The sequence below is a fragment of the Neolamprologus multifasciatus genome, chromosome 18 (genome assembly GCF_963576455.1).
Source record: "Neolamprologus multifasciatus chromosome 18, fNeoMul1.2, whole genome shotgun sequence".
In the NCBI taxonomy this organism is placed as follows: Eukaryota; Metazoa; Chordata; class Actinopteri; order Cichliformes; family Cichlidae; genus Neolamprologus; species Neolamprologus multifasciatus.
In genome coordinates, this window is record NC_140456.1 from 12,594,673 (window position 1) to 12,622,131 (window position 27,459).

Genomic DNA, 27,459 nt, shown 5'->3' on the forward strand with positions numbered 1-27,459 from the left:
AGTGACTAGAAATTATTAATTCATGGTCAGTACATGTATCACTTCATTATACACAGCACCCCAGAATTTAGATTTGTTTACAAAACGAAGTAAAATAAGATAAGTCACGACCTTGTCTCTTTCGCTTTACTCTCTTCTCATCCTTTCCACTGTCCCTCCATCTGTCTGTGTTTCTGTATTACTCTTTTAATCTGCCCTTCGTCCTTGTCTGATTTCCAGTGCCGGGAGCACCCCCCAGGAAAGTGGAGGTTGAGGCCATAAATTCCACAGCTATCCGAGTCACCTGGAAGCCACCCCTGCAGGGGAAGCAGCACGGCCAAATCCGAGGCTACCAGGTCGTCTTCTCCCGGCTCGAAAACGGAGAACCGCGAGGCCAGCCTAACATCATGGATGTTTTTTTGCCAGAGGCCCAGGTACTGCATGATGTTTTACTCTTGCCTGGTCTTTCTGCTCTTCTTCCTCACTGTCTATATCTGTTTTATGCTCATTTACCATTATTTTCATTCCCTGCTGCCTCCCTATTCTCTTCCATTGTCTGAGTTCACACTTCATTTCCCCCATACTGGGTGACACACATGGGATTTTCTATCTTGTCAACTGGAGTTTCCATCCTCCCCTCTTTTTTTTTCTTCTTCGTCTTTTTCATCTTTCTCCACATGTGACATTTGACTCTAAATTGGTACCCTGCTCCTACAGCTTTGGATTAGCTGTCCTAATAAGATCCACTTTAATTCTGCAGTAATAGCTATTAAATATTTTATATGTGTTACATCAGGACGTGGCTTAGTGGAATCAATGCACCTCTCTTTGCGGTTTTAGCAGTAATACATATGCACTGCCTTGTTACCATGTTTATAAATTAGAGCTATTTTCCTGACACCGCCCTTTACGCATTAATGCAAGCTGCTTGGAATGGCCCAAAGCTGTGCAACGCCATGAGATGGATGAGAGATTGTAATCCTTAAGAGGGATTCGGAGATTCATGAATATCTTAAAACCGCACTCGTACTGCTTTTTTTCTCTCTGTGTTTGAGAGAGGAGAGACCAGCTTAAGAACCTCCTTCTGATTGTTTGCCGGGAGTAACATTTGCACGAGCACGCATTCACTCCCGCCCTCAGTGGTCTTCCACAAAAGCATCTAATTTGAACAAGGAAGTGCTCCCTGGCCACAAGAAAACCACCCACATATATATGTTATCTGAGCTCTGTTTGCTGATAAATGGCAGCTGTGGCAGACCAACAAGTTGCTGGTTCAGTTCCCAAGCAGTGCAAACTGCCTTTCCCTTTGAGAAGAGTTATTAACCCTCGTTTGCTGTCCTGTGTCTCATCATTACACAAGTGGAAACACTGTTAGAGTCACAATGTGATGAATCAGTGTGTTACATCCCAAGGGATGAGAAGTAGGAGCTTGTGGATTCCAGTTGTGTAATGACATATTCTGTGATTTAAAAAAACAAACAGAAAAACATCATAAATCATTTATATGTGGCTGTCAAACTCACACAAGTCTCCACAGCAAGTGATTGAATACAGTACAGCCCGTCGATGTCTGCACCTGGACGGAGAGAACTGCCTTGACTCCCGAGCACAGTCAGCCTTTATTTTACAGCAGTAGTGTTTGGCAGCTGCTACTGACAGTTCATTGTTATCAGACTGTCTACAAGAGTGCTTGACAGACAGGACAGCATCGCTTGATCTGGAAAGGGAGAAAACATGGTGGCTGCTTGTCTTCCTGTAAGTGTTTTCTCCACGTCGACATGTTCGGCGTGATTTTGTTTTGCATTGTGGAAAAACTGAACTGAACATGACCCTACTTGTTATGCAAACAATTCTCCCTGCCATGTCTCATTTGTGCCATATTCACACAATAAACACAAAGACGCACTGTAATTTGGCGCCCAGGATAGCTCTCATGTTCCAGTCTAGTGTCCAGGACACCTCTCAAACAGACTGTCCCCTCCCTGGCAGACGGCTAAATTTCTTCTCACACCTTCTATTATTTTCCTCTTCTCCTTCCCTTCGGTTTGCTTCCTTTTCTGCCGTGACCTCCTTTTTCACTCTCGCTGCTTAAAAAGCTGGTTGAGTAATTACCAGAGGCTTGCGTGCAGGTTGGTTACCCTTGATTGAGTCATCTCAACAGATTGTTTTCTAGAGACAGCACTGAGTAACCAACCTGCAAGGACCTGCCCAGACGTCATTAAAGACCACACAGTCAGCCAACGGTCCCTTATCCTTGTTCGCCCAACTGGTTTTAGAACAATCCCTTCTTTGTCACACATCTTTCCATTCACGCACCACAACAACTAGAAAAAAAAATCTAGCAAAGATAACATGCGCAAACACGATCACTTGTTAGACCGACCTTGTAGTAGGTGTTCCAGCTGGCCGAGAGGTGTTCATGAGTCATCCTAGAGACATGCAAATCCCTCATACGCACACCTGTAATTGATGATGAATAAAACGGAAAAAAAAGCAATATCCTTCTATCCTGGCACATCCCATAGTGTTTCTCTCATGAATTTCCCTAATGTGTTGTGAAATCGGTTCCACATCCACCCTTTTTACCTGAATTGGATTCACAGTAAGCTTGCCAAGAGGAAAAGAAAAATCCAAATTTTCCAGGGCTCTCACATCATACCTGAGCCTCACCTTCAATCACGATTCTAAGCCGACTGATTGAATTGCAGATCCTGTCAAAATGGCTATCACCTTTCCCCTTCTCTTTGTCTCTGTGTTTCTGGCTCCTCTCCTTTTCGCCCTCTCTCAGGGTTAGCTGAAATACTGGGAGGAGAGCTAGGAGAGCTCGGCTGTGCGTGGGCGGTTTAAGCGCCTCTTTTCTTTTCAAGCAGGAGCCCACACAGCGCCCTCATTTCCCTGCTAAATTTAAACCAGAGGCCATGTTAACAGTGTGATGTTATCGACCCCTTTGCAAATACTTCTGTTGGAAAAGTGGCCTGGACCTGAGTTGGCAGCTCCCACACCACACGGTCTGCTCCATCACGGTGCACTCGCGGCAACCTCTGTGGCAGTGTATTTCATATACACATCCATAAAAGTGTGCAGAAAGTGCTGTGATTGAGTTTGAAGCCATTAGCCGCTGTCTGTGATTTCATACATTTTCTGCACAAGTTTGCCTTCCTTCACAAGTTTGCCTTTATTCAGCACTACTTTCCAGGTTCATTTTGTTTGACCACTCATGCGTTTTTGTAGTTTGTGTGAGCGAGGCAATGCTTCACTGCCTCTACGGCCTTCGCCGCCTCAGATTGGCGTCGAATAGGAATCGGGGGGGGGAGGAAAAAAAGAGAAAAGAAGCACCTCAGCCCGTTTCACTCCATCAATCATGACAGCTCCTTCTCTTCCACATCACTCGTTCCCCCCTCATTCCCATTTTTATAGCCACACATCTCAGCCCATGTCATCACATTTGCATTCACCCGCCTGCAAATTATACCGCTCCGTTTCCACAAACGACGCTTATCAGCAATGATGTGTTTTCAGCTTGCGTTGGCATTTGAAATATAAATGGAGGATAATTTATAATTCTCCCATGGATTTAAGCAACAAAAAAGAAAGAAAGAAGCAAAAGCAGTTCCGATAGGAAGGAATTAAGCCCGAGATGAGATAGGAACTCTTGTGAACCTTAATGTGTTGCTTGCTCTGTTGACATACTGAGTGAAGTTGACAGTAAACAAATTAAGCAATTAGGAACATTGCAAACTGTTATTCATGGAGTTAAGCAGCAGCTGTTCTTTAATGGTACTCTTTAGTGCCCCGTTATGTCTGGGGAGCATGAGGCAGCAGTTTTTGATGTGCCGTGTGCCTCAACCAGTCACAACTGAGACCTTACAGAGGTCTTGCTCATACTTCACTTAACTGCTTGGTAATAAAGACCATCCACAGGGAGGAGGAAAAGTTGGGTCTTTTGTCTTTTGATATGCCAACAGTCAATAGAGGATGATGAACACCGTCTCCCCACCGCACAATAAATCAGCAGCGTGTGAGGCTTGCTCCTTTTGTTTGTGAAAGCCTAGAACAGCAAGGAGGGAGTGATGGGTGATCAGGAGGACCGGCTTTACTTCCAAGTATTTGTGTTTTTTGCAGACTCCTGCCCGGTTAAACTCTGGTCACGTTAATGAAATGATCCTGCAAAGTGTTGATGCTGGGCAGATGAAGACAGCTCTTCGTGTGTTTTCTCAGTGTTTGACAACGCATGACATTAAGTTGGTCTTGTTTGTATAGTTAATGGACACAAGTGTTAGCAAGTACAACGCCACTGGAGTTAATATTATGTAATACATTTGGGGGCACTGGCCCATTCACAGTAATTCTTGGTGGTTAAATATTGATTTTTGTCCCAGCCACGTCAATTGCTTCTCCCCTTTGAGTGTTCGCCTCAGTGGTACAGTCCACAAGCAGCTGTGACAATACTCGTGCACCCTAATGATAACATTTTTTTCCTCCACTCCACCGTCCTCACCCGCACTCCCACCCCCTTTTTTCTGTTCTCCACTTTGTCCCTCATCAGTGTCAACAGTGTCATCTCTCCTGCCCCTTGTCAGCCGGGCCACCCATCAGTGAACCCCTCTGCAGGAACTGAACTGTGGAGCACGTTGCTGGTAAACGGCAGCGGTGGCGTTCTGCATCGATGGGGTTTGATGTCACAGGGCTAGCATAGCAGCACTGGTAATAGGATTTCATGCTCGGCACTGACGGAGCCCCGCGGCACAAAATGGGCTTTCACTTCCCCCAGGAATCACTTGGCCAGGCACAGCGAGCAAGGAGAACATTTTGAATACATATTGAAATATAATGAATAAAAGGCCTTCCCTCAATTTCTGTAAGAAAAAAGGAAATGCTTCACGGACTGTGCAGAGTTTACAGTTCTTATCCATAGTGTAATAGTCATCATAGCGAATAGAAGTCTCCTGATTGAGAAAGAGGGGGGCTTTTTGTTGGATTCATAGGCGAACCAAAAACAAGGCAGTGCATTTAAACAATAAAAAAAAAAATTACAATTATGGTTACGCAATTTGTTGTATGCCACTCAACTTGTCTTTTTTTTTTTTACTCCTTCTCTTCCATCACACTCTATCCCACTGTTTTGTTCCACCACACGACTCTGCTGACACCTACATTCATCTGTCGGCGAAAAAAAGACGAGCGCTTTTTTTCCATGGCTGTTGTGTTGTTTCTGACTCATTTCTCTCCCCACCCTGTGTCCTGTGTCTTCTCTCCATCAGTGGAATATTGAGGAATCCACCGAGCATGTGAGTAACCCACATGTGTGCTGCTGGGTTCTCTTGCAGGGCAAGCTCTTTTCCTTTTTGCAGTTTGGGGGTGCTTGTGTGTTTGGATTATGAGTTGTGCGTGGATGTGTGTTCATTTCTGTGCAAGGTGTGTGACTTTAATCTAGTCTGTGTGAACCCTCAGGAAAGATCATAACCGCAGCACGAAACGTGTGTCCAAATGTTTTCTTTTGTGTGTTTGTGTTTGCGCGCGTGTGTGTGTGAGAGAGAGAGTTAGTGCGATTTAGTCTAAGAGCTCCTACAACTTCAAAGCAAGATCTGATGCAGGCTTATTTTACCAGAAGAAAGAACCTTGTAGAAACAGCTGGGCAGTTGCAGGTGAACTGAGGCAATTCTGTACAGCGCGCATGAAGCATCTTCCCCCATTGAGCTTATAGTGCAGTCAAAGGTTTTGTGTCACTATCCCTGTGTGATGCCGACATTAATCGGCCTCGCCTAACCTGCTGTCTTCCCCGCTGTTTCAGATGACATGTCTATCTGAGGGGAGGAGCTGAGTCTTTTATCAGCTCCACACATCTCCGAAATTGCCACCAGCCTTTCATGTTCTTTTCACGTGCCTGGTTTGCAGTTCGCTGCTACGTGGCTGTCAAGCAGCTCTTTGTTATGGCTTATTACCCCCTAGACGTCATATTGCACTGGCATAAATGCAGAGCCACTTACTGTACCCAGTCAAAAAATTCAATAGAAGTCTGCCAGATTAACGGATCCTATTTTCAGAGTATAAACAAGGGCAAAGATATGTTAAGAAAAAGGTTTTCAGCTTTTATAAAGTCCAAAAAAAGAATTCATTTGGGATATTTTCACTCCTTTTTTTCACCTGCCAACATTTCAAATGGAAAACTTAATGAATCAGTAACCACCTGTAGAGGCTGAGGCTGATCTCTTTTTGTTCTTCCTTCATCATATCAGTTAGTTTCGTATACGAACCAGTGGGAAGTGCGCACGCTGTCGTATTTATTTGCTATTTGCACCAAGTTAAACAGAAACCTGGCTGCACGGCACACGGATTCCTCAAGCTACACCCACATGGCATGAGTCAGGCTCGCCTCCTCTCCCTCTCCTCTTAATGCGTTGATTAACACCTGACAGACAGCGAGCTACACGCTGTCAGAGGAGGACATCTGTTCACACATCTTTATTATTTCTTCAGCAGCCATGTTTAGGCCACAGCAGACTTTGTGCTTGGTAGCTAATAGAGTATGAGGCAGATGTCAACACTGAAAACATAAGCCTGCGTTACTGACCCATGGCTTTGTTCTCAGGGAGTTTTTTTAGCTTTCAGGAAATTTTGGCTGGTGTTAAAAAGCAAAAGATGCACATAGAGGACATTAAATATTAATCTTGAGCAAAAAGTTATCTGAAGGGATTTGTTTTAACAGTGCAGCCCATTTTTCTCTTGGTATTTTTCCACTCTAGTGAGGATAGTGGTGTTGAGAGGCTTGAAGAGAAGAATCCATTTCTATAACTAGTCGACTTGGTAATCTCTATAATGCCCTTTGGTGCTGTTCTAAGCATTTGCTCTAAAGGGAACTTTGAAGCCTGGGTTTTTCTATTTTCTGCTGAGTTTTAAAAGTGTTGCTAGAACTGAATCAACCTTGTCAGAATGGAGAGAGGACCGATCTGTGCAGCTGCCACTGCTGAGATTGTTAAAGCCATTTTGCATGATTAAAGTAATGAGACTTCCTCCATAAAGTGAAAATGGCTTTATGATACAGTAATTTAGCATTTTTCCCCCATCCCTCTTAAAGGTTAGCAGGGGAGCACCAAATGTCCCTTAAAGAGAGAGGCAGTAAAAACCACCGTCAAACAGCGCTGGGTTATGTAGACTGTTTAATGTTCTTCTATGGTTAGGAAATTAAAACTTCATTAGTTGGAGAAACAGCGTTAGGGCAAGGCCGTATAATATTCCAAGCGTCTGAGAAGTTTGCAAGAAGTTCCGGCAGGAAGGCTCGTAGGCATCTGTGTGTTCGTCCTCTCAGCGGCCCCAGTCAGAACCGGACAACTCCAGCATGTGCGCTCAAGCCGAAGGCATTAAGTTGTTGTGCGTGTGCATGTGTGTGTATACCAATGTGTGCGTGCTGATGTGCACATTTTACGTGCATGTATACTGTGTGTATCCTTCATTTATGTATATTAGTATGTGTATTCCTGCGTGTGTGTTTCTGTTTGTTTGTTTGTTTGGATATGGGCTTTGTTCAAGCTCAGAGTATTTAATACCAGCGTGTGGGTGTGTTTTTATTCAGACTGATGCAGTATGGTAAAGTGAGTGCCAGCACTGCAGCAGGTTACCCGTAACAGTGTGTTACCTCAGTTGTTTTTCTGTCTGTTCATTCCTGACTGCTGAGTTACTCATTTGTTCATTCACCGTAGTGTGTCTGTGTTTTTGTGTAGAGACTGTTTGGGCAATCAGCCAGAGGAGAATAAGTACCAATAATCTTATTCTTTAAAAAAATTTTTTAATCATCCTGATGTTTATTTATCTGAAGGATTATTTTCAAAGAGTTTTAACAGCAGTCCCACAGTCGGTGTACTATTTTGTGGGTTTTACTAGTCTGTTTAGTGATGAACTTAAGCTCCTCTGGGTATTATCTCATGCTTATCCATGCAGCAGGCATGAAAACTGACACACGGGTGATGTTCTGATTAATTTAGTTGGTTTGTTAGTTAATGGGTTCAGCGTGTTCCTTACAGTTAGGTACAGGAGCTTTTCAGTCCCAAGAAAAGTTCCTGGGCCTGTTTGCGTGCCTTCTTTCTCTATTAAAAGTTTGACATATTTTGTTTTTAGGCTAATTGCTCAAGAACCCACACGTGGTTGGAGAAGGGGGGTTAATCTTACTGCGGTTTCCTTTGGTGCTGTGTGTTTGTCAGGGGATCGGAGCTTGTGTGAGAGGGTGGTTGAAGAGGTTTCGCTCAGGCTCACTGACGCCTGTTAACATCTGACCTTGTGATTTTTTTTTTTTCTTTTTCACTTTTACAGGAGGCCATAATTGGTGGGCTGCAGTCTGAAACCACCTACTCTGTAACTGTAGCAGCATACACCCTGAAGGGAGATGGTGCTCGTAGCAAAGCTAAAGTCATCACCACAACTGGAGCAGGTCAGAATTAGTGTTAGTGGGGTTTTCATGTGAATCTGTTAGTGTGGAGTCTTGCTTTGGAAATCATTTGCTTATTGGGTAATGACTTTGTCAATCACGAATCATTAGCCAATGAATGACTGAAAAATACCAAAGAAAATCAAACTAGTTGAAACATGGTACGACCAAAGAGAGGTCAAGTCTTTTTCCATAGACTTCACAATCACAACTATCGCCATCTTGTGGCTTTTAGATAGAATACAGGTTTTTACTCATTAAGTGCCACAAATTTGATGTGAATTTCAAAATATGTCTTTCACTTATAAAGCAATTACAGTGCAAGTATTTTTTTTCCTATTTAAATCTCTACTTCAACCAGTGCCAGGCAAACCCAGTATGATGATTAGTACCACCATGGGCAACACAGCACTGCTCCAATGGCAGCCCCCCAAGGATATGGTGGGGGAGCTGATGGGCTACCAGCTGCAGTACAAGCGCACCGACGAGGACACCTACACCTCGCGCGAGATGAGAAAGACTGACGACCACCATACTGTCACTGGCCTGCACAAAGGCGCCACCTACGTCTTCCGCCTCAGCGCGCGTAACCGTGCAGGCATCGGCGAACCTCACGTTAAGGAGATCAGCACACCCGAAGACGTGCCCTCAGGCTTCCCGTCCAACCTCCAAGTTACGGGCCTGACGCAGTCCAGCACCCAGCTGACCTGGAAGCCCCCGCCGCTAGCGGAAAGGAATGGCAAGATCACACATTACTTGGTGGTATACAGGGACATCAACAGTCAGACAAACAGCACCAACCGCACCACCGAAACACACATGACTATCCAGGACCTTAAACCTGACACCACTTACGACATCCGGGTGCAGGCGTTCACCAGTAAGGGCGGCGGACCCCTCAGCCCCAGCATCCAGAGCAGGACCATGTCGAATGGTAGGATAAGTGGTAGGACATCTGACTAACATTTATACATAAACACTTCAGAGATATTTGATATGAAAACATAATGACGTGCTTGCATAAACATTGGCACTCTTAGGCGCGCACAGTTATGTCATTGCTCACCACAAACACATGTCACTCGCTTCTGTTTTAAACTTTATCGGTGCAGTCTTTCCCATCTTCCACTCAGCATACTGTAGTACATGACTGTTTATTGATTTATAGAGTACTAATCTCATTACACGCTACAGTCACATTACCATGCCTCCTCGTCCTCCCTCCTATTACACACAAATCTAAATGTTACCCAGCATGTAGCTTCTCATGCATTTTAGAATCTTATAAATGAAAGATTTCTTATTTATAACCATGCACGATGCCTGTTTTAAGACACACGTTGCCACTCCTCATGTCATACGCATTTCTTGGTAATCGCAGTGATCTCGGCATGTTGAGGGTGTCTTGTGAATGGGCGGGAATAAATGGGACAGGCTCAGGGAAATGGAGTCTATTTTTGTATGATCGGTAATCAAGCGTGAATGCGATTGTTAATGTTCTCTGAACACTCCTGTGGCTTTTCAGGTTTGGTCATAAGGAATTACAGCAGAATATGTTCGCGTTGTTTACTGAAGGGGCGACTTGCTCGTGTGCTGCTTTATAGTAGTGTGAAATGAAATTATGCACAGAGATTACTTTTTATGGTGTACAAGATGTCTTACTTGAGGTATTAATGAGTGGATTTTCCTCATCCTAGCTTTCCCCACCCTGAACTTTGGTGTCAAAGCTGTCATGAAAACATCCGTCTTGCTCACCTGGGATTTGCCGCCAAACTACAAACCCCAAGCACCTTTTAAGGTAAGTACCAGCCAGGTAGACGGCCATTGCTGACATGAGGTGCAAAAAAGATTGAATATGAACTCGGTTTGCACAGACAAAATACTTGCAGTACAATTTAAATTAAAAAACGCTGGATTAAAAAAAACAACAACTCTTATTCTACTTCAATAACATGTTCTGACATGCCGTACAGCCATTTGTAATATGAAAAAGCAATATTAGGTGCTGACACTTATCGCAATATGATTGAGTCACTTTTTGTATTTGCACAAAAAAATATGAAAATCCCAATTCATGCTCGTTTATGAGGTGTAATAATCTGTCAAAGTGATATATCAATTCCCACCCAAATGATAGGGGAGCAAAGACAATCTAAGGTGTAAAAGAACATTGGATATGCGCCAGTGGGCGAGTGCGACGCTTGAAGCACTTGAGATGAGGTGTCAGATAAGATGGGCACCTCCCTTGGGACCATACTGTTTTTGCTTTTCTTTTTTTTTTTTTTTCCACATGTGTGCGTTTGAGAGGAAAGAGAGAGTGGTGCGTGTGAGCAAACGATATTCAGGCTGTATGTCTGTGCCGCCGTAAATCACAACTCCCAAGTTTTCCCCCCGTGTGCTTACAGATCTTGTATAACCAGCAAAGCGTGGAAGTGATGGGAAACCTGAAGAGGAAGCTGATCACGCAGCTGCAGCCAGACACAGACTACTCCTTTGTACTGACAAGCAGGGGCAACATTGCCGGAGGTCTTCAGCAGCAGGTGTCCATCCGCACTGCCCCTGACCTGATCCAGACCAAGCCCAGGACACATCATGCTCAAGGTGGCAAGATGAACATCACCCTGCCAAAGATCCAGACCACCACTCGTGTCAAGTACGTACTGATAGGGACTAACCACACAGGCTTGCGCTGGGCTAGAAAATGATTGTTATTAGTCAGGAATAACAAACAGGTTTTGCTTTTTATGTACACAGATTGTGATGCATATAAGTTATACATTTATCATTTTAAAATTGATGTTAATACAAAAATTTACAGCCACGACACTGTAAATTTGGGACCTAATGCAACACTCAGGGCACACGTGTGTCCGATCGCTACTAAAACTATTCGAGAACTTAGGATTGCAACTTTTACTCTGAGCCATTTTTGTGACACGGCAGCTGATGAGAATTGAGACTTAACATCAGGTTGAGCTGTGTTATCTTTTGACGCAAATTGTTAAGAGGAGAACTGCACCTGACCCTTTTCCTTCGAACGCACACACATAGCGACACGTCTGTGTAAAGGGGGAGTACACGGGGTTGATTGGTAAAAAAGATTACAGGGCTGTCAGGGCTGGCCAAGGTCCAGCACAGATTGACAGCCACGGAGTGCCTGTGATTGGGGATGGGAGGGTTGAGGGGGTGTGTATGTGTAGGTAAGAGGGAGGGGGTGAGGAGTCTTGTTATACGTCTCCTCTCCCACTACTAGACTTGAGTGACTGTTGAATCACAGAGTTGAGGTCTGGAGAGAAGCAGCTGTTTTCGCTATCAGCAGCACCTGATTTTACAAGTAGTCAAATGCTGCATCGGGGGAAAACTTGTACCCGAGACAGAGTCGGGGCAGAGACGAAACATAACCTAATGCATTCTCCAAAGCATTCTCCTTTATTCATCACCTAGCCTCTTAGCTTGTCTCTAAAGTCTTAAATGTCTTACTAATGTCTTTCTTTTCCTTCTATTTTGGTTGTCTTAATGAAAGCAGGAGAACACACACGAGTAGTCACATAGCTGCTTCTATTAACCTAAGGAATCCTATGGGGATCTATGCTAGCTGAAGGCTCCCCTCACTGGGATTGTGTTTGTTCCAGTCTACATGGCAGATGTTCTTAGTGATTAGCAATTAATTGGCGAATGCATTGCCAATCTGCTGGTGTTCGACCTTGGTTGGAACCACATGTGTTTTACTTAAATTTTGAATTCAGCCCAACAAGGATCACCGCTAAAGTACGCCTCCTTGTTTTGACTGTGTTATTGATGCACTTGGCCCACTTTGTTCTCAGCGTGTACGTGCTTCGGCCGGTCTTTCTTAACACAAGCTTTATTTTTCATGGCAGGTGGTACTACATCGTTGTGGTGCCCATGTCCCCGGTGACACGCAAGTGGAAGAATCCAGACGAGATGGACATGGATGAGGTGAGTGCCAGCCCATGTCTGATTGGCTAATGTGGCAGGTCAGGGTCCAAAATAGCACTCTCTGGTCCAACTGGGTAGAAAGTCACGAGTGGAAACTAATTAGCTTTACCCTCCTGGGTGCCAGAAGAAAGAGATTTTAAACAATGACTCACTCGGCTAGGTGGGGAGTGTCCTGAGTGAATGCCAGGTCTGCAGACACTGCCCATTTGTTGAATATAGCAATTTGCGTGCACATAAAATAGTTTGGTCTTTGTTTAATTATTTGTATTGTTGTGGATGTTAGGCAATCAAACTGTGTGGTCATTTTCACAATTGTAGTGAAAAGAATTACTGCTCTACCTCTATATTCTTCTTTAAATTGTTTATAGTCAGGCTTTGCCGCCTGTAGACAAAGTTTTACATGAGTTATTCAAATGAGGACAAAGATTTATGACTGCCTTATTATTCCATTGAATAAAGGTCTTCCTTGTCCATGAGGGAATTTAAGCTAAATGACATGCCTAAATATTAATAGCATAATTTTTAAGTAAACTGCGAGGCTCGTTGGGCTGAATCGCTATTGTTCAAGCTCCCTGTAGAAATAACAGAAGAGACTGAGAGGGAGAGAGATGGGACTCCCTGAGTCATTAAACACCGAGCAGGCCATTGTCTCCTCCCTCCGACATAATGATTTAATAAAGCTACATCTGGAGCAGTGCATGAGACATCACTGACAGAAAACAAAATGCTGCTGAAAACACAATGCCGCAGTGCTGTATGCGCCTGCTCATTTATTAACCGGGCTGGCAGTCATGCTGAGTTTGTGTGCTAGAGCAAGCGCTAATTGCTCACTTCGTAGATTGGCTGCATTGTTTGCAGTTATATCGCTGTGCAAAGGCCATTTTAGCTGTGCTGAATCATTATCTCTTATTTGGAGGCATGCTAGCAACCAAACCTGGATGTCTAGTGTCAGTGCAAAAGCTTTTTCTAGACTTTAGGAGGAGTTGATGAAATTTAGAGAAGTTGGATGCCATTGTGTATATGGAAGAGAGATTTTTGACCAAAGAGCCAAAGTTGTTTATTATTGAGAAATCTCTCTTTTTCTACCCCAGCTGCTCAAATCAAGTAGAAGTTCTGTCGTAAGACACCGACGTCACTTGGATTCCACCAAGCCTTACATTGCTGCCAAGCTTGCGTCACTTCCAACCACCTTTATGCTGGGTGATGAGAAAAGGTACGACGAATTCTTCAACAAGCCCCTGACGAGCTCACAGCAGTATCTCTGCTTTGTCTTGGCTGAACTTCAATCTGAAGGGACTGACAGCGCTGCTCAGTATGTAAGTAAAACATCCAGCCTTGATGGCGTAAGTTGCTTCTTTATTTTGCTTTTTAGTAAAGAACTTTCGTTTGTTTTTTAAACACTGAAGCTTTTCTGTATTTTGGTACATGTTAATGTTTCTTTTCTCGGACAGATTATTTAAGTTTATCACCCGTCCTCAAACTCTAATCACTCTGCTCCTCAAAGCGTCTCCAAAATAGCAGTGGGAAGTCTAATTGTTTTTGTTTTTATTGCCAATTATCCTTTAATACTGCTGCCTCTAAAAGTCATTGTAGCTTGTCCGGATAACTCCCTTATCACTTGACAATGACATCAGAGATCCAGCTTTGCCATTTCGGCAGCAGCAGGGCCCTGCGCACATCTCTTTACAATGCTAATACTAGACTCTCGGCTTTCTGAGCCGGGCCCCAATGCACTCGTCAAACAGCTCCAACATGGAGGCCCAGTTCTCCGTGGGACGATCTGGAGTAAACTTCACAGCAGAAAGAATGAGCGACTGTGATTGCTCGGAGCTTCACTGCTACCCGGGACATGCATATTCACTAGCTGTGCCCTGAGTGATTTTATTTTTTTTAAATGGAAGAGAGCGAACGCTCCAAGTCCGAAACCCAATCCCAGACTTTTCACCTATTTCTTTCTCTTCACTCCCTCCTCTGAGCTTTTTTCCTTTACCCCTCTCTCTGCTTCTCTCGCCCTCTTCACATTTCTCTACCATGAAGAGAGCAGAGGAGATTGATTAGAGCAGCTGAAGCTAAGAGGGAGATGAGGGCCTGGTCTCAGGGTCTCGGGAGTCTGTAAAGCAGGCCTGATTCCCTTGAAATGCTGCTTTACATGTCCCTAAAGCCCCCCACCACCACCACCCTACTCCAGTAATCCCCTACTCTTTCACTCAGGAAAGAGGAGGGACATGCAGGGGAGGCTATAGCGGGCAACCACGGTATACTTTACTTCAAAGCAGATGCTTAAATCCCATCACTGCACAACACTCTCACCGTACCTGCAAGATACACCATGCTGGATCAGCAGCGCTCAAGATTTCTCTCTTTCTGTGCACTTCCCCTCCTTAAACTGCGTCGTACCCACCTGCTTTTAAACTTAATCACTTGGACCAATCAGATTCACTCACTCTGTGAGTCAGCCAGTGTGTTTACCTTCACTTCAGCTTTCTGCAGCAAACTCATTTCCTAAAATGTATGTAAATAGGACACTTAATTTCCTGAATTAGGATAGCAGATTAAAGCAAACATGAATAGTAATGCTGCAGTGCACTTCTGATGTATAAACACAAATGGTTTTCTAAAAAAAACATTTTACGGCGCCACATGACAAAGACTTTAGACAGAGAAAGTGCTGCCGTGACAAAGATTAAAGGAGAGATCATTAGACGTGGCAGTGCATTCTTGGCCCTAAAATGAGCCACATTTAGCTTCAAAATGTGGGTAAAACTCACATTTTGAAGCTAAATCAAAATAAGCTGACAACCATTTCAGAACGTTGGTGCTTTTGTGAAAACATTCACAGAGGTGTGCATACAGATCGTGAAAGCAGTCAGTTTTTTCTACATATCATGTCCCCTAACTGAACTGTCAAAATGCTCTGACAGAAAAAAAAAAACACTTCAGGCTACATCTCACAAATTCACTTAAAATGTGCCATCCATGGCTCAAAAATACAATACGGGATGAAAAAAAAAAAATCCAATAGCTGACCCGCTCCATATAATAAGCACAATATCTACACTAACAGGATTATTATAGAGCATGTAAACACCTTGATTTTCTCATTTCTCCTATCCTGGCTTTGCGTGTGCTTTTAAGCATACTGAATGGTGAGGTGGCTACTGCAGTCATTGATTTCTGCACAAATCCCCTAACTGCACTCCTTGGGAAACACGGCAGTGTTTGTTTTTGTCACCCCCAACGCGCCGCTTTCGAGCGTTTATTACTAAACACACGGGTACAGAAGGTAAAGCATGCAGGAGGATCGAGCAGTTAGCAGAAGCTGCCTCGAGCAGGATCTTCACCAGACCCAGGAGAATAAGACAACAAGTAGTGGAATAAATGACTTGTGTCTTTACCGCACTTTCTCGCAACCACCCAAACTCCTCCAGTGTAGATCAAACAAGACCGCCAGGGTTTAATAAGCCCTCGTATATCAACGGCCACAAGCAGCCAGCAGTGGTTGGGGGGAAGAAGAGAAGGAAGGCAAAGGGGGAAGAGAGCGAGGAAGAGAGAGGGGCAGAAGAAGAGAGGGTGCCTTCATGTCTCCCCAGCACCCAAGGCGGATAAACAAGCCGGGGGAGGTGTGAAATGGGATGATAGATGCTGGGTGTGTATAAACAGTATCATTTAATGCGAGAAGAGAGTGAGGGAGGGAGGAGGCATGAAATATTGTGTGATGTGAGACAGAGAGTAGGGGTGGCGTTTGATAGAGGAAAAGAGGGTAGCAAAAATTGTGTCTCGCGTCCTGTCCAGCCTGTGAAGCCCAGATGAGAGGAAGTGAACTAATGTTTGAGGAGGAGCTCGTATTTAATGTGCGCTTTTATTTTGAGGGAAATTAGATGTTCTGGGAGAGAGAAAAAAAATCATAATGGGGTGTTTTGCTATTTGCAATGCTACCCAAGCATTTCCTGTGTTCCCAAAAAGAATTGATATTGTAGCACTAAATCTGCCGGTGCTGTAAACTCACAATCCCCTCAGCATGGAGGACGGGGTTGTTTTTTCATAATTTAAAAGGCTTTGACAGATAATATTAAAAAGAGAATTACGACAGGAAAACAAGATGGGAACACGAGCATATTCAAGTCCAGCTTGTCACTGAATGGAGTTTAAATAAAGGCAAAGTCACTATTCAAATGCACTGTGTCCCATCCACTCCTGGAGGTATTCCCCTGTAGCAATGCCTCCAGATATCTGAGTGCTTGGTATTCAGACAGTTAGAAAGGAGTAATACGTGTAGTTTCTGGTGCTGAATGGTTGCATGGATAAGAAAGTAATAATGAAATAGTGAGGTCATCGTACGAAGTAGACGAGACCAGCAGCCACACTTCTGTTCTGCATGGATAAAGGCATATTCATACATACTGTCGTCTTTCCCTCTCAAGTTTTTGTGCCTTCATTTCTCCTCCCCTATGTCATGCAGTGATGACAAGCGTGTGGGCTTTTCAGCCTCCCCGGGGAGGCAGAGAGAGCGGCGGATTCATAATAGGCGTCTTTGCGCGTTTGTGTTTTTTTTGTTTGGCGCGCACCCCGCAGCTTATTTAAGCCACTTTTGGAGAGTTGAGGAGCTCGCGGGGTCAACGGCGAGTTGAAACAAATTTGCCTGCGCTGTGCATAGTGGATTCTGTGCTCAGGGGATGGAGGAGCAGTGGCTGACTGTGGAAGCTGTGTAGCTCACGGGCCAGATAGCAGACTCGATATACTGCTACTACCACAACACCTTTTCCTCTGTCTCCTCTCTCTGCCATCTCACATCACCCACTATCTCCCTCTCTCTCTCCCTTGTTCTCTTACTTTGTCTCAGACAAATATAGTCTCTCTCTCTCACACACACACACTCTTCGCTAGTGGCTGCGACCAAAACAAATACCTTCACTTGTGCAGGCTTAGAGGAGTTTGTGAAAAGGCTCAGAAAAACTGATGTTCCAGGTGTGCTCACATAAAAACATACATGCTTTTGTTTGCAGTTCTTGCACACAGTCGCACACACATACGCAACCAAATACATCACTGATAATTCTTACAGTTGTATATATCTTTATCTACAGTATTTCTTTTATTATTTATTCTCTTCTACTTGTCATTTTCTTCTATCTCTTCTCTAGTGGGGATGGGATTTAATAGAATTTTATCAAATCTGTTTTCAGCATCTAATTCACTTTCTAAATGCGATTGCACTGCAAAATGTGTTTAGCTTCATCTCTCTGTGTTTTTACCCACGTCTGTAGCCCCTCCTGTAGATGTAGATCCTGCTACATCTCTGTGGACAAAAAGAAAAATTATGCAATTTAAACAAACATGGTCAACTCTTTGGCCTTGTTCTGTTTCAACATTTAGGTGGGTGACACATGTCAAAATACCATCCATATAAACATCAAGGCTCCAGTGTTTCCCAGCAGTGTAACTATATCATCAATGTTATTCACTCCATGTGTACGTCGCGCATATCCAAACACACTGCATGCTCATACTTTACAGAGAGACGCGCACTGATCCAGAGTTGTAAGGGCTGCACTTATGTCTTTCACTGTCTCTGACTCACTCTCAGATTCGCACATTCCTTCACTGCACCATTGCTCCATTGTGATACCGCTGTGCGAGGGCAGAAGCATTAGGAGCTGCGTGACTGAGCTTTTATCAGATATTAGGGCCGTTCAAATGGATGATCCCACTACTTCACCGTGACCACCAGACAAAAAGCCCTCTCTTTTTGTTCAGCCCTCTCCTCTGCTCTTGCTCTTCCTCTCTTATCCTTCTCTGAAAGCACAGCTGCAGTTATTTGTTACCTCATTAAAAAAAAAGTTTTTCCCAGGAATCCCTGCAGGGCCATATCCTACAGCCTTTTTCGGGCCTTCCCAAAAGAACAGGAAGCCTTGTGGTGTCGTCACATCAGCAGCGTCCCATTGCTGTGCCGTTTTTCTTTGTTCTTGGATAATAGGTTCCTCCCAAAGGCGCTCAGAATGGTAGAAAGCTGGTCTCATGTCCCTGCTGTGTGTCGGTATGTGTGCGTGTGTGTGAGAGAGAGACTGAGACAAATGTGAAACATTGCTGCTGTAAACTATTGCTGTCACGAAAATGTGAATTTTTTCACTTTCCTGCTTGAGTTATCATGTTTCCGGGCCCACTATGAGAGCATGGTGGTTTGCACGTACACCACTGAGACGTGGCGTGTCACACACACCCAAAGTGTAAGTTTTCATGGCAGTTGTCCAAGAGCATGAGTGATAACAGAACTATATGACAGAGCGCAGGACTCTTTGAGCTCATCGCAGCTTATCTTTCCAATTAATATCTGCCTGTGCACTGAAGAGCAGGCTGCTGTGCAGCTAATGATCCGGATTACTGCTGCCTGCTGCCCCACCATTCCCACTGCATGCTGGGAGCCCAATTCCCTCAGAGGTCTGCGATCTGTCACCCATATCCTTCCACACTCTGTACTCCCTATCCCAACCTGCATCTCCTATCGTCATTCAATAGGTGTCACGCTGAGTTCTAATGACAGATGCCTCACGCCTCCCTTTTTCTCACCTAACCCCCTCTCGCAGTTGGATTCCTTCTTCTTCAAACCTTTTTTTTTTTTTACCACGCACCATACTGCATCCCCTCGGGTACCCCCTCCTCAGATACATACACACCGATGCATACCTCCCCACCTCCCTTTCCCCCATCATTCAGAGACGTCGAGTGGAAAGATGTCTCATTTACAACCAAGGTGGAAATGCACCCTCGTCGTCACCTCCTCCTCTTCCGTCATGGTGTGAACACTAATGAAGAAGAGATGAGTCCTCTCTTGTGCCCCCATTTATCTCAGCGACCAAGGGACATGCACACTTATCCCTGCCTCTCCATCTCTACCTCCCTCACCCTGGTGTCACAGTCGCTCTGTCATCAGCCGTCTTAGTTTTTTCAGACAGAAATATATAAACTTGATTTGAGTTTGGTCGATTGCTCCGTGGCCTGCTCTGCTTCATCACTGGACTGTCATCTATTACTAAGTTGACACAACTTGACTATCCGAGTGCCAGAAACAAGATATGGGAAGTGAGATATTTGGTTTATCTCTTATGCAGAAAACTTTGCTTCCAGTTTTGTTACTTCAGTCACAGAAAGTGCTACATATTCAAAGTGTCAGTATCTTTTTTAATTGTCCTTTAAGTATATAAGTGGTTGATCTATAGTTGAACCCTGTGTAGAATTTTAAATTCATGTTAGCAACATGCTAGTATGCTCGTTCTCCCCAGAGTCCAGTGCCTTTTCCTTTGATGTTTGAGCTTCTTTTTTTTTTTAACTTTAGGCAGTTTTAAACACCCTAGGGAATCCAGATTACACTTAAATAAGAAGGGAGACCTTGCATACATACTAAAAAGTCTGAAGTGCCTCTCTGATGTACCTGTACTCTCTTTTCTGTTTCCTTACAGATGACATATTCAGCTAGTCCCTACTCAGATCCAATCGAGGTCACTTCAAGTATGGCTCAAGGGATGGAGCAGTCTGAAATGCTGTGGGTCATGGGCCCAGTGCTGGCTGTGCTGCTCATCATCAGCATCGTCATCGCCATCCTCATCTTTAAGAAGTAAGAAGCCGTGCTTCTGATTATTAGTTGGTTGAGGTTGAAATGCGGTGACACTTGTGATTGTAGGTTTCTTATGGTTGCATCAGGAATGGTAATGAGACGTGCTTCTTCCTGCCACTTGCACCAGGCTCCTCGCACACCAAACTATAACATCCACTTTCCTTTGCATAATATACACGGTAATGAGAGGAGAGCCAAAGACACGTTGATTTGTTTTTTTTATACAAAATATTTTGGCCCAGCTGGCTATTTTCAGCAGGACTATGTGAAGTCTCAGCAGAAATGGCAACTGACATTGCCTCCCTAATAAAAAGCACAGCTTGGCTGTCAAAATCTCTTAGTTAGGAGTGAGGAATGTGTTTTTGCCAACACCATTGGTCATTTGAAATAAGAAACAGAAGGCTGCAACAGAGGGCTCAAGTAAACGCTTAGTCAATATCTCTTTAAAACACTTTGGGTGCCCCTGTGCAGCACACCATGACTATGTACAGACCAACGAGGTGCTTTGGAGAAAGTTTAATGGCTAATGTTAAAACGACTAGTCAATTAGAATTAATGATTTTAAGTGATTTATTAAACAAAAATGCCAAACATTTGCTCAGTTCTGCTTATAAGCTGTGAAGAGTTCCAGCTATATTCTAATGAATATTTGCACTTTGAACATCTTTGACTTTTGTGCTGTCAGACATGACTTTCAATTATAGATTTTCAATAACAAAATAATGGAGCTATAATTAACAATTAACCTTTTTTTTCCAAATAACCAAAAAGTAACTCATGCAGCTCTATAAAACCAGCCTTTCTTCAGGCATCATAGTAATGCACAGTTATTTGTACATCATTAATTTTAAAGAATATTGCACTGGCTGCAGGACTCTTTTCCCTCACTTCACTTCTTCATGATTAAGTCCTACCTACTATCTTGTCCTGATGGATCCATTACAAGATCTTAATTTCACATCATACGTGCCTCACCTGCCATCCTCAGCCTTGCAGCCTTGCTATGTGGCTGCTGTCTCCGGCAGACTTAGAAAGGGACTGGTTAATAATAGGCCTTGAGACAGCTCACTGCTGAGTAGCACGTCCTCTGTCTGGAAGCCCTTTCTTCATGTAGACACAGATTGACAGGAGGGACTGTGGGGAGGTGGCTGCGTGCCCTTTTCACTGTGGACTGGCAGTAAACGTGCAAAGGAATAATCACACTGTAGCTCTGGTTGTTATTGCTACCTGCAGAGTCGCCAAGACCAACACTAGCGGCAAACAAAGCCATGATTATTCTCAAAAGTCTCAAGAGATTTTTTCACGATAGCTTTTTTAAAATCATTTGCTTTCAATATTTGGCTTTTTTTTAGTCTTTAGAAAACAGTCCAGTTAGATCAAGATTTGTGTTAAAAAATACTTCTGCATAACTATTACACATTAACACCCCGACTTCTTTCTTGCCTTTGTGAATGCAGCAAACAGGAAAGGTGGGTACTTTCCCTGAAACATCCATCACAATTTCATCTCCCACTGCCCAAGTCGTTTTCATCCGTGTTGTGAAATTGGTGGTATTAATCATCTCTATGGGGTTGCAGAGTTAGCTGTCTCTCATCTCTAATTGACATTGCACACCAAAAGCATCATCTCGAAGGAATCTCAGGAATCATCTTTGTGTCTGATGTGTTCGACTTTAAGAAATTGTACAATACATGAGAAAGAGCAGACTCTGCAGCCCTGGGTAACTGAGGTCAGAGGAGCTCCAGGGTCATGTACGTGTACCGGTGCATGTTTCACATCTAGTCCCAGTGTTCCTCCCACAGATCGTTCTGTCTGCTGTGGTTTGTCTCCGCGCTGCGTTTCATTATCCAGCCAGTGTCAGCGTGCCCCTTCAAGACTGGCCCCATCTGAATATGCCAAGGCATCACCTGCTGCTGAATGGGCCATTGTGAAGTAAATGCCAGACAGAGAAACTGCTGAAAAAGAAATGTTCCCATCTTTTAAGCTGACATTTTCCACTGAGACCCATTCCTCTACTTTTAGCCTTTTTTTCCCCTCCTTCTTTTCCTGCTTCCCCTTGGCAGGAGTCGCAACAAAGGGGCCTGTTCTAGCCTCATTAAGCACACCCTGTACTGCAAACACACTCATGTTCTCACAGTGTGCATGTGCGTCTACTTTACATTCTCACATTTTAACCGTCACTTTGAGCCCAAGATGACCACATTTACTTTCGGACAGCACTAAAGTGTTATGTAGCTCTGATTGGCATCTGAGTGGGTCAGAGGTATGGATGAGGTGTGCAGAGGACAGATCTCTCTCATCCCCTCCCTCAGTCTAGCCGAGCCCAAGAGCAAACTCTGGGAAAACCAGATACGGTCTGGCTCAGCTCTCGGCTGGAGAGGAAGTGATGCTTGTCATAGATTAACCGTCATGCAGCTAGCATTAACTTAAGCCTCTGCAGCATAAGATAACAGGTGGCAGAGAGGCCCCCAGCCCCAGTGGCTGAGGTGGACCGGGTTAAGGCTGTGTGTGCACCAGCAGCTTTGTGTATTCTCACCACGCTGGGCTTCAACAGAAGGCCCTGCTCTTTCCTAAAACCCACGCTCGCCACTTGCAAATGGAGTGCAATGAGATGTGAAATTTCCACAGGGCACCCTGATGCTTCCCTCCGCCCATTTCCATTTGCAGTCAGAAGGCTTGTGAGTGTGCAGCTGTATCTGTATGAGTGTCTCTGTGTGTTTGTACTTGTAAAAGTTGGAGAGATGGAAAAGCGTACATCTGTGTGCCTGTTTGTGTGTGTATGTCAACAGATGCCGGCTGTCTGAAAACATGCTTTCTTTTCCTTTTCACGGTCGACTGAGCTGAGCCAGTCCGAGCTGTGCTGCTCTGTTCTGTGCTATGCTAGACTCAGCTAGGCCAGGCCCAGCAGCACAGGTGCTGCAGAACTGGTCTAATTACCCTGTGTTGTGCCACCCAGCTGATGAGCTAATTACAGCTTCCGCCTGTTTTCCTCTCAATCTGGAAGCCAGTAAACACAATGTGTTGTTAGCACTCGCGCACACAAACAGCAGCGGAAAGCACACATTTCTGTCTTTACTACACACAAACAGGCAGTCATGTACACATTCCCACACTGCAGCTGTCACCTATCCAGCCGCAAACAAGCCAAACCTAGCCCACTCCAGGAAAATTACGGTGTTTCTTCAAACACATTAAACTCCAGTTTTTCAAACTAATGAGGATGATGCCTACTATCTCTTGAATTGGTGGTCCTCAAAAGTAGCTTTGAAAACCATCAACTATGTCATTAACCTCATCAAGTGTGAAACAGCATGGAAATGTGTGCATTTTGTGTTTGTTTTTGTTCTTTTTCTAACTAAATAGAGGAATCACTGATGTAATTTTGAATCTTTCTGCATACATCCTGTATGCTTTTATTCAGCGTACGGCTAACTTTGAGCTTAGAGCTCAGCTTGAAATGCCCTTACTGTCTGCTTCTACCACCACAGGAAGCGTGCATCACCCTTACCTAAAGACGAGCACTCGGGCGGGGTGAAAGACTCCCTGCTGGGCAACTCTTCCGACCCTGTAGAAATGAGAAGACTCAACTATCAGACCCCAGGTAACAAACAGCTACACAAGGAACAACAAAGAGTTTATGTAAACTTTTCTCTGCTTTCCGCTCTGAACTTTCTGGTTTAAGACAGTAGTGACACAGTTATCCGTGTTATTAAGACAGTTGCAAGCTTACAGAGTTCTGCTTTAATAAAGCATTCGAAGCTCTCTTTGTAATTTAAAGCTTGAGGGTTGATGTTTACAAGTCGAGGTAACTTCGATAAGACGTGAAAAAGGCATCAGCCTCAACTTCTTCTCATGGGTCTGTTTAAGGGTAACCCTAGAAACTTGTACATGTGTGTTTTATTTTTTAATCAGTGCTTTGCAGGAAAAGAATTCAGTTTTTTAATATCAAAATGAAGAAAAAAGGATATTCTGCTTTTTGACTAGGGATTTGAAAGAGCGTCATTTCCAAAATGAAAGCGCTCCTAAAATTCATCAGTCGGTAACTCCAAAACAGATTTTATCTTCAGTGCCGAAAGAATATATAAAGGTCACTCATATCTTTAATAGTATTCTTTAATGTCTTTTATTTTCAAGATTTTTTGAAAAATAGTAGATATTGCTTTTTTCCCCCCAGCTCGAATCTGCACAGCCTTCCCTGAAGCAATCTTGCTCTGCAGTGAATGCCTTCCTTACTCATTCCTTTGATGGATCTCTTGTTTATTAGTGTTTTGTAGCATGTGTTACTTTATGACATTCACACGTACGGCTTATTTGATTTGTTGTCAGGAAGAAAATTTCACCAGTTCTTTAAAAAAGGGGCAGCAAGCAGAAATCAGCAAACTATGATCGCGTCATACCCTGCTGACGGTATCAGTGAAGTCAGGCTGAGTGAATTCAAATTCCAGCCGCACACGCTGCTGAAGTCTGTGTGTGCGTCGTGTAAGGGTGCCCGCCTCGGCATCCTCCTTCTTCCTTTTCCCCCTGATCTTCTTCCTCCTCCTCCTCTGGTCTCTTGCTCCTCCTTCCTCCATGAGCTCCTTTCATTCCCCCCAGCTGATAATGAGTCCTGCTGCCTCTGATGTCAAGGTGAGCCAGGCGGAGGGAACAATGGAGCTGAGACAAAATGTCAACCTCAGTGCACGCGCACGTTTCTGTGTGTTTTTCCTGTGTGTGTGTGTGATTGTGTGAGCGCGTGTGTATCTCTTCTCACGGGTTATTAAAGATCCCATTTGCCATACACTCCCTCGCACGCACACACAGAGCCCCTTTGAACCCCTGCAGAGGAATTAAGCAGTGCTGTCGCTCTGAAAGAGCCCTGTTCTCCCATCCTCCCACTCCACCTCTTTCGTCTTTTGTCTTCCATTTCCCCCTGCAGGGTAATCTCTTTCTTCTTCTCCCCTTACCCCCCCCCCTTTTCTCTCTCCCTTTACGTCAACATTATCTCCTTCTTTTTCTCCTTTTCCACCTCGCTGTTTTGCTTCAAGAGTGGTGATTATCAAAAATTACCAAGGCTGCGTCTAGCTTGTGAAATCATAGAAGACTCCAAGCCTGAGCTGAGAGAATATTGAACGGCCCATTCCTCTGTCCTGTCGCTCTTTTCTCTCTTTGATTCGCCCCCAGCAGGTGAACATTCCTGCTCTGATACTGATTGTTGTCGAAACGGTCCGGCCGATTGCAGCTCACGTCTCCGGCATGTTGGTTTGTTCAACAGGCTTTCGGCTGTGCATTTTTTTGGCACTCCAGCAGCAGTCGTGTGGTTCTCTGAGTAACTGACCTGATTTATCCTTGACAGACGTGGATCAGATGGTATTTGCAAATATTTACTTAAGATCATTTGTTGCTAACACTTTAAATATAGCATCAAGTAAATGGTAAATGGTAAATGGACTGGTTCTTATATAGCGCTTTTCTACTCTTCTGAGCACTCAAAGCGCTTTACACAACTTGTGCATTCACCCATTCAGACCCATTCGCACAAGCACATCTTTCTAAGTGCTTTCTAGATAACATTCACACACATTCATACTCCGATGGATGCATCGGAGAGCAATTTTGGGGTTAGTATCTTGCCCAAGGATATTTGGCATGCAGACTAGGGGAAGCCAGGAATCGAACCACCAACCTTCCGATCAGTAGATGACCTGCTCTACCACCTGAGCTACAGCCACCCCTTAGAGGTGGAGGTAAAGTACCACTTAGAGACAGTTTGCCGAAGTAATAGGGAAATCACTTGTTTACGTAACCTGCATTTTAAGTTTGGCCAGGCCATCTATCAATAATAACTATATTGTGCTCACCTAGTTAATAGCTGGGAATGTGGTAACTTCATTAAAGAAAAAAAAAAGATGCTTAATGAAGCAAAGAACACTCTTATTAGGAATTTAAACCAGCCCCCAGTTTAACTGAAAAAATCGAATTATTACCCACTCTGTCAAGTTGTTCATCACAGTTGCTTGGCTTCCCGATTGACTGGGTGGGTACCTGTGCATGCAAATGATTCACGTACAGAAAGGGATTTTAGCAAAACCTTTACCTTCAAGTAAAGTTTTCACCAACCAGATGTCAACATTTCCTCTTGACACTTAAGCCGAAACATCAAGTGGCCTTTACTCTGTGATGCAGTGCACTGAGTTTACACATCCTGCCACAGGAGAGTACTTTAAAGTCAAGCTTTGTGTGCACTTTTGTTTAACAGTGTAAACTGCACTACTTGAATTGTCCCAAGAGGGCAAACAGCACTTGCTGCACACTCCAGCTAGCTTGAAAGGTTATTTGCAGATACTGTTTGGCCCTAGTCTGGTCTTTAGCCACCTCCATTGATTGAGTGTTCTTCTTCCTTCCTCCTTCACTCTCCTCTCTCCACAGGTCCCAGCTCTCATCGCTGCCCCAACACTCCAAGTTAGTCTGCTTTCTCACCTACTGTGTATTTCCCACACATGCAGTCTTTCTTCCCTCTCTCCCGAAACCCATTCCCGCGTTGCAATCCTGACAGACATCATGAGCCTACAAGCTTATAGCTTCTGGCATTCCAAGGATGCTGCAATGTCCTCTTTTGGTTGTGAACTTCCCACAACACCTTTATGATACAAGCAGTGGATTAGATGGTTTCATGGGTAGTTGAGCAGTGCGGACAGTTACACATGCTCTACATTAGCCTTGTTATCTATGGCTTCACTCTCCATTTAACCAACAACACTGGTGTAGAAAAAAAAACCTTGGTGAAAACGCACAAACACATGCACACCGATGTTAATGTGTTCATAGGCTCCTCTGTGTGATAGAATTCAATTTGGGTAATTGGCCAGGTTTCATCATGTACAGCGGCCATAGTTACTAGCCATTAACCATTAACGTTCGAGCATTATTAGGGCTGGAGCGGTCTCTCATCTGAAAGCATGACCCCATGACCCTATAGATGTGCTCAGCCAAAGGCACTAATGTTAATATATCTGCATTTTTAAAGCGTCTGATCTGTGTGACTTCAAGGCTGTGTGTAAGGTTAATGATGCTCCGTGTATAACTTTAAAGTGTCTTCATGCATTACATACAGTTAACTTTTAACACATGAGCCAAGTTCCCAGCAATCCCTTTAAGTACATAGCCCTGCCAAGTTCAGAGGCACAGGGGGAATTTGTGTCGGTAGATTAGCAATAAATCATCCAATAACCCAGCGATGAGAAATCTACAGAGCGGCAGGGGGGTTGTTTGAAATTAATCCAGCCCGAGCGCTCCAGGCTGGGCCGAAAGATAGTCTATTGTAGGGAAAGGGATTTTCAAAGAAATGAGTTTTGGCTGGTGACCAGTCAGTTTTTTTCCTCAGTAGGAAGTGACAGTGTGACTGATTTGTAGAGACTTGCGGGTTCTTGCTCTGGGCCCACCTCTGCCACCAATTGAGCTTTGTGGAGTCAGAGAGATGTCTGTCTCCTGCTTCCTTCAAGGAGCATGCTCACCCAGT

At 44.1% G+C, this 27,459-nt stretch overlaps 1 protein-coding gene across 14 annotated transcripts in view; it reads left to right on the forward strand.

The window, feature by feature from the left end:
• The window catches only part of LOC146497447 (receptor-type tyrosine-protein phosphatase F), a 162,425-nt gene that overhangs the window by 114,104 nt on the left and 20,862 nt on the right, over window positions 1–27,459 (forward strand). For 4 of the 14 annotated variants that reach the window (XM_085142120.1, XM_085142111.1, XM_085142114.1 and 1 more), the window contains 11 exons: window positions 220–413; window positions 5,241–5,267; window positions 8,284–8,401; window positions 8,760–9,344; window positions 10,096–10,196; window positions 10,804–11,051; window positions 12,277–12,355; window positions 13,447–13,671; window positions 19,810–19,964; window positions 23,453–23,565; window positions 26,370–26,402. In XM_085142120.1, the coding sequence (XP_084998246.1) occupies window positions 220–413; window positions 5,241–5,267; window positions 8,284–8,401; window positions 8,760–9,344; window positions 10,096–10,196; window positions 10,804–11,051; window positions 12,277–12,355; window positions 13,447–13,671; window positions 19,810–19,964; window positions 23,453–23,565; window positions 26,370–26,402 (1,878 nt within the window). The remainder of the gene's footprint in view (window positions 1–219; window positions 414–5,240; window positions 5,268–8,283; window positions 8,402–8,759; window positions 9,345–10,095; window positions 10,197–10,803; window positions 11,052–12,276; window positions 12,356–13,446; window positions 13,672–19,809; window positions 19,965–23,452; window positions 23,566–26,369; window positions 26,403–27,459) is intronic. The other 10 variants (XM_085142125.1, XM_085142119.1, XM_085142122.1 and 7 more) reach the window with 5 other exon arrangements.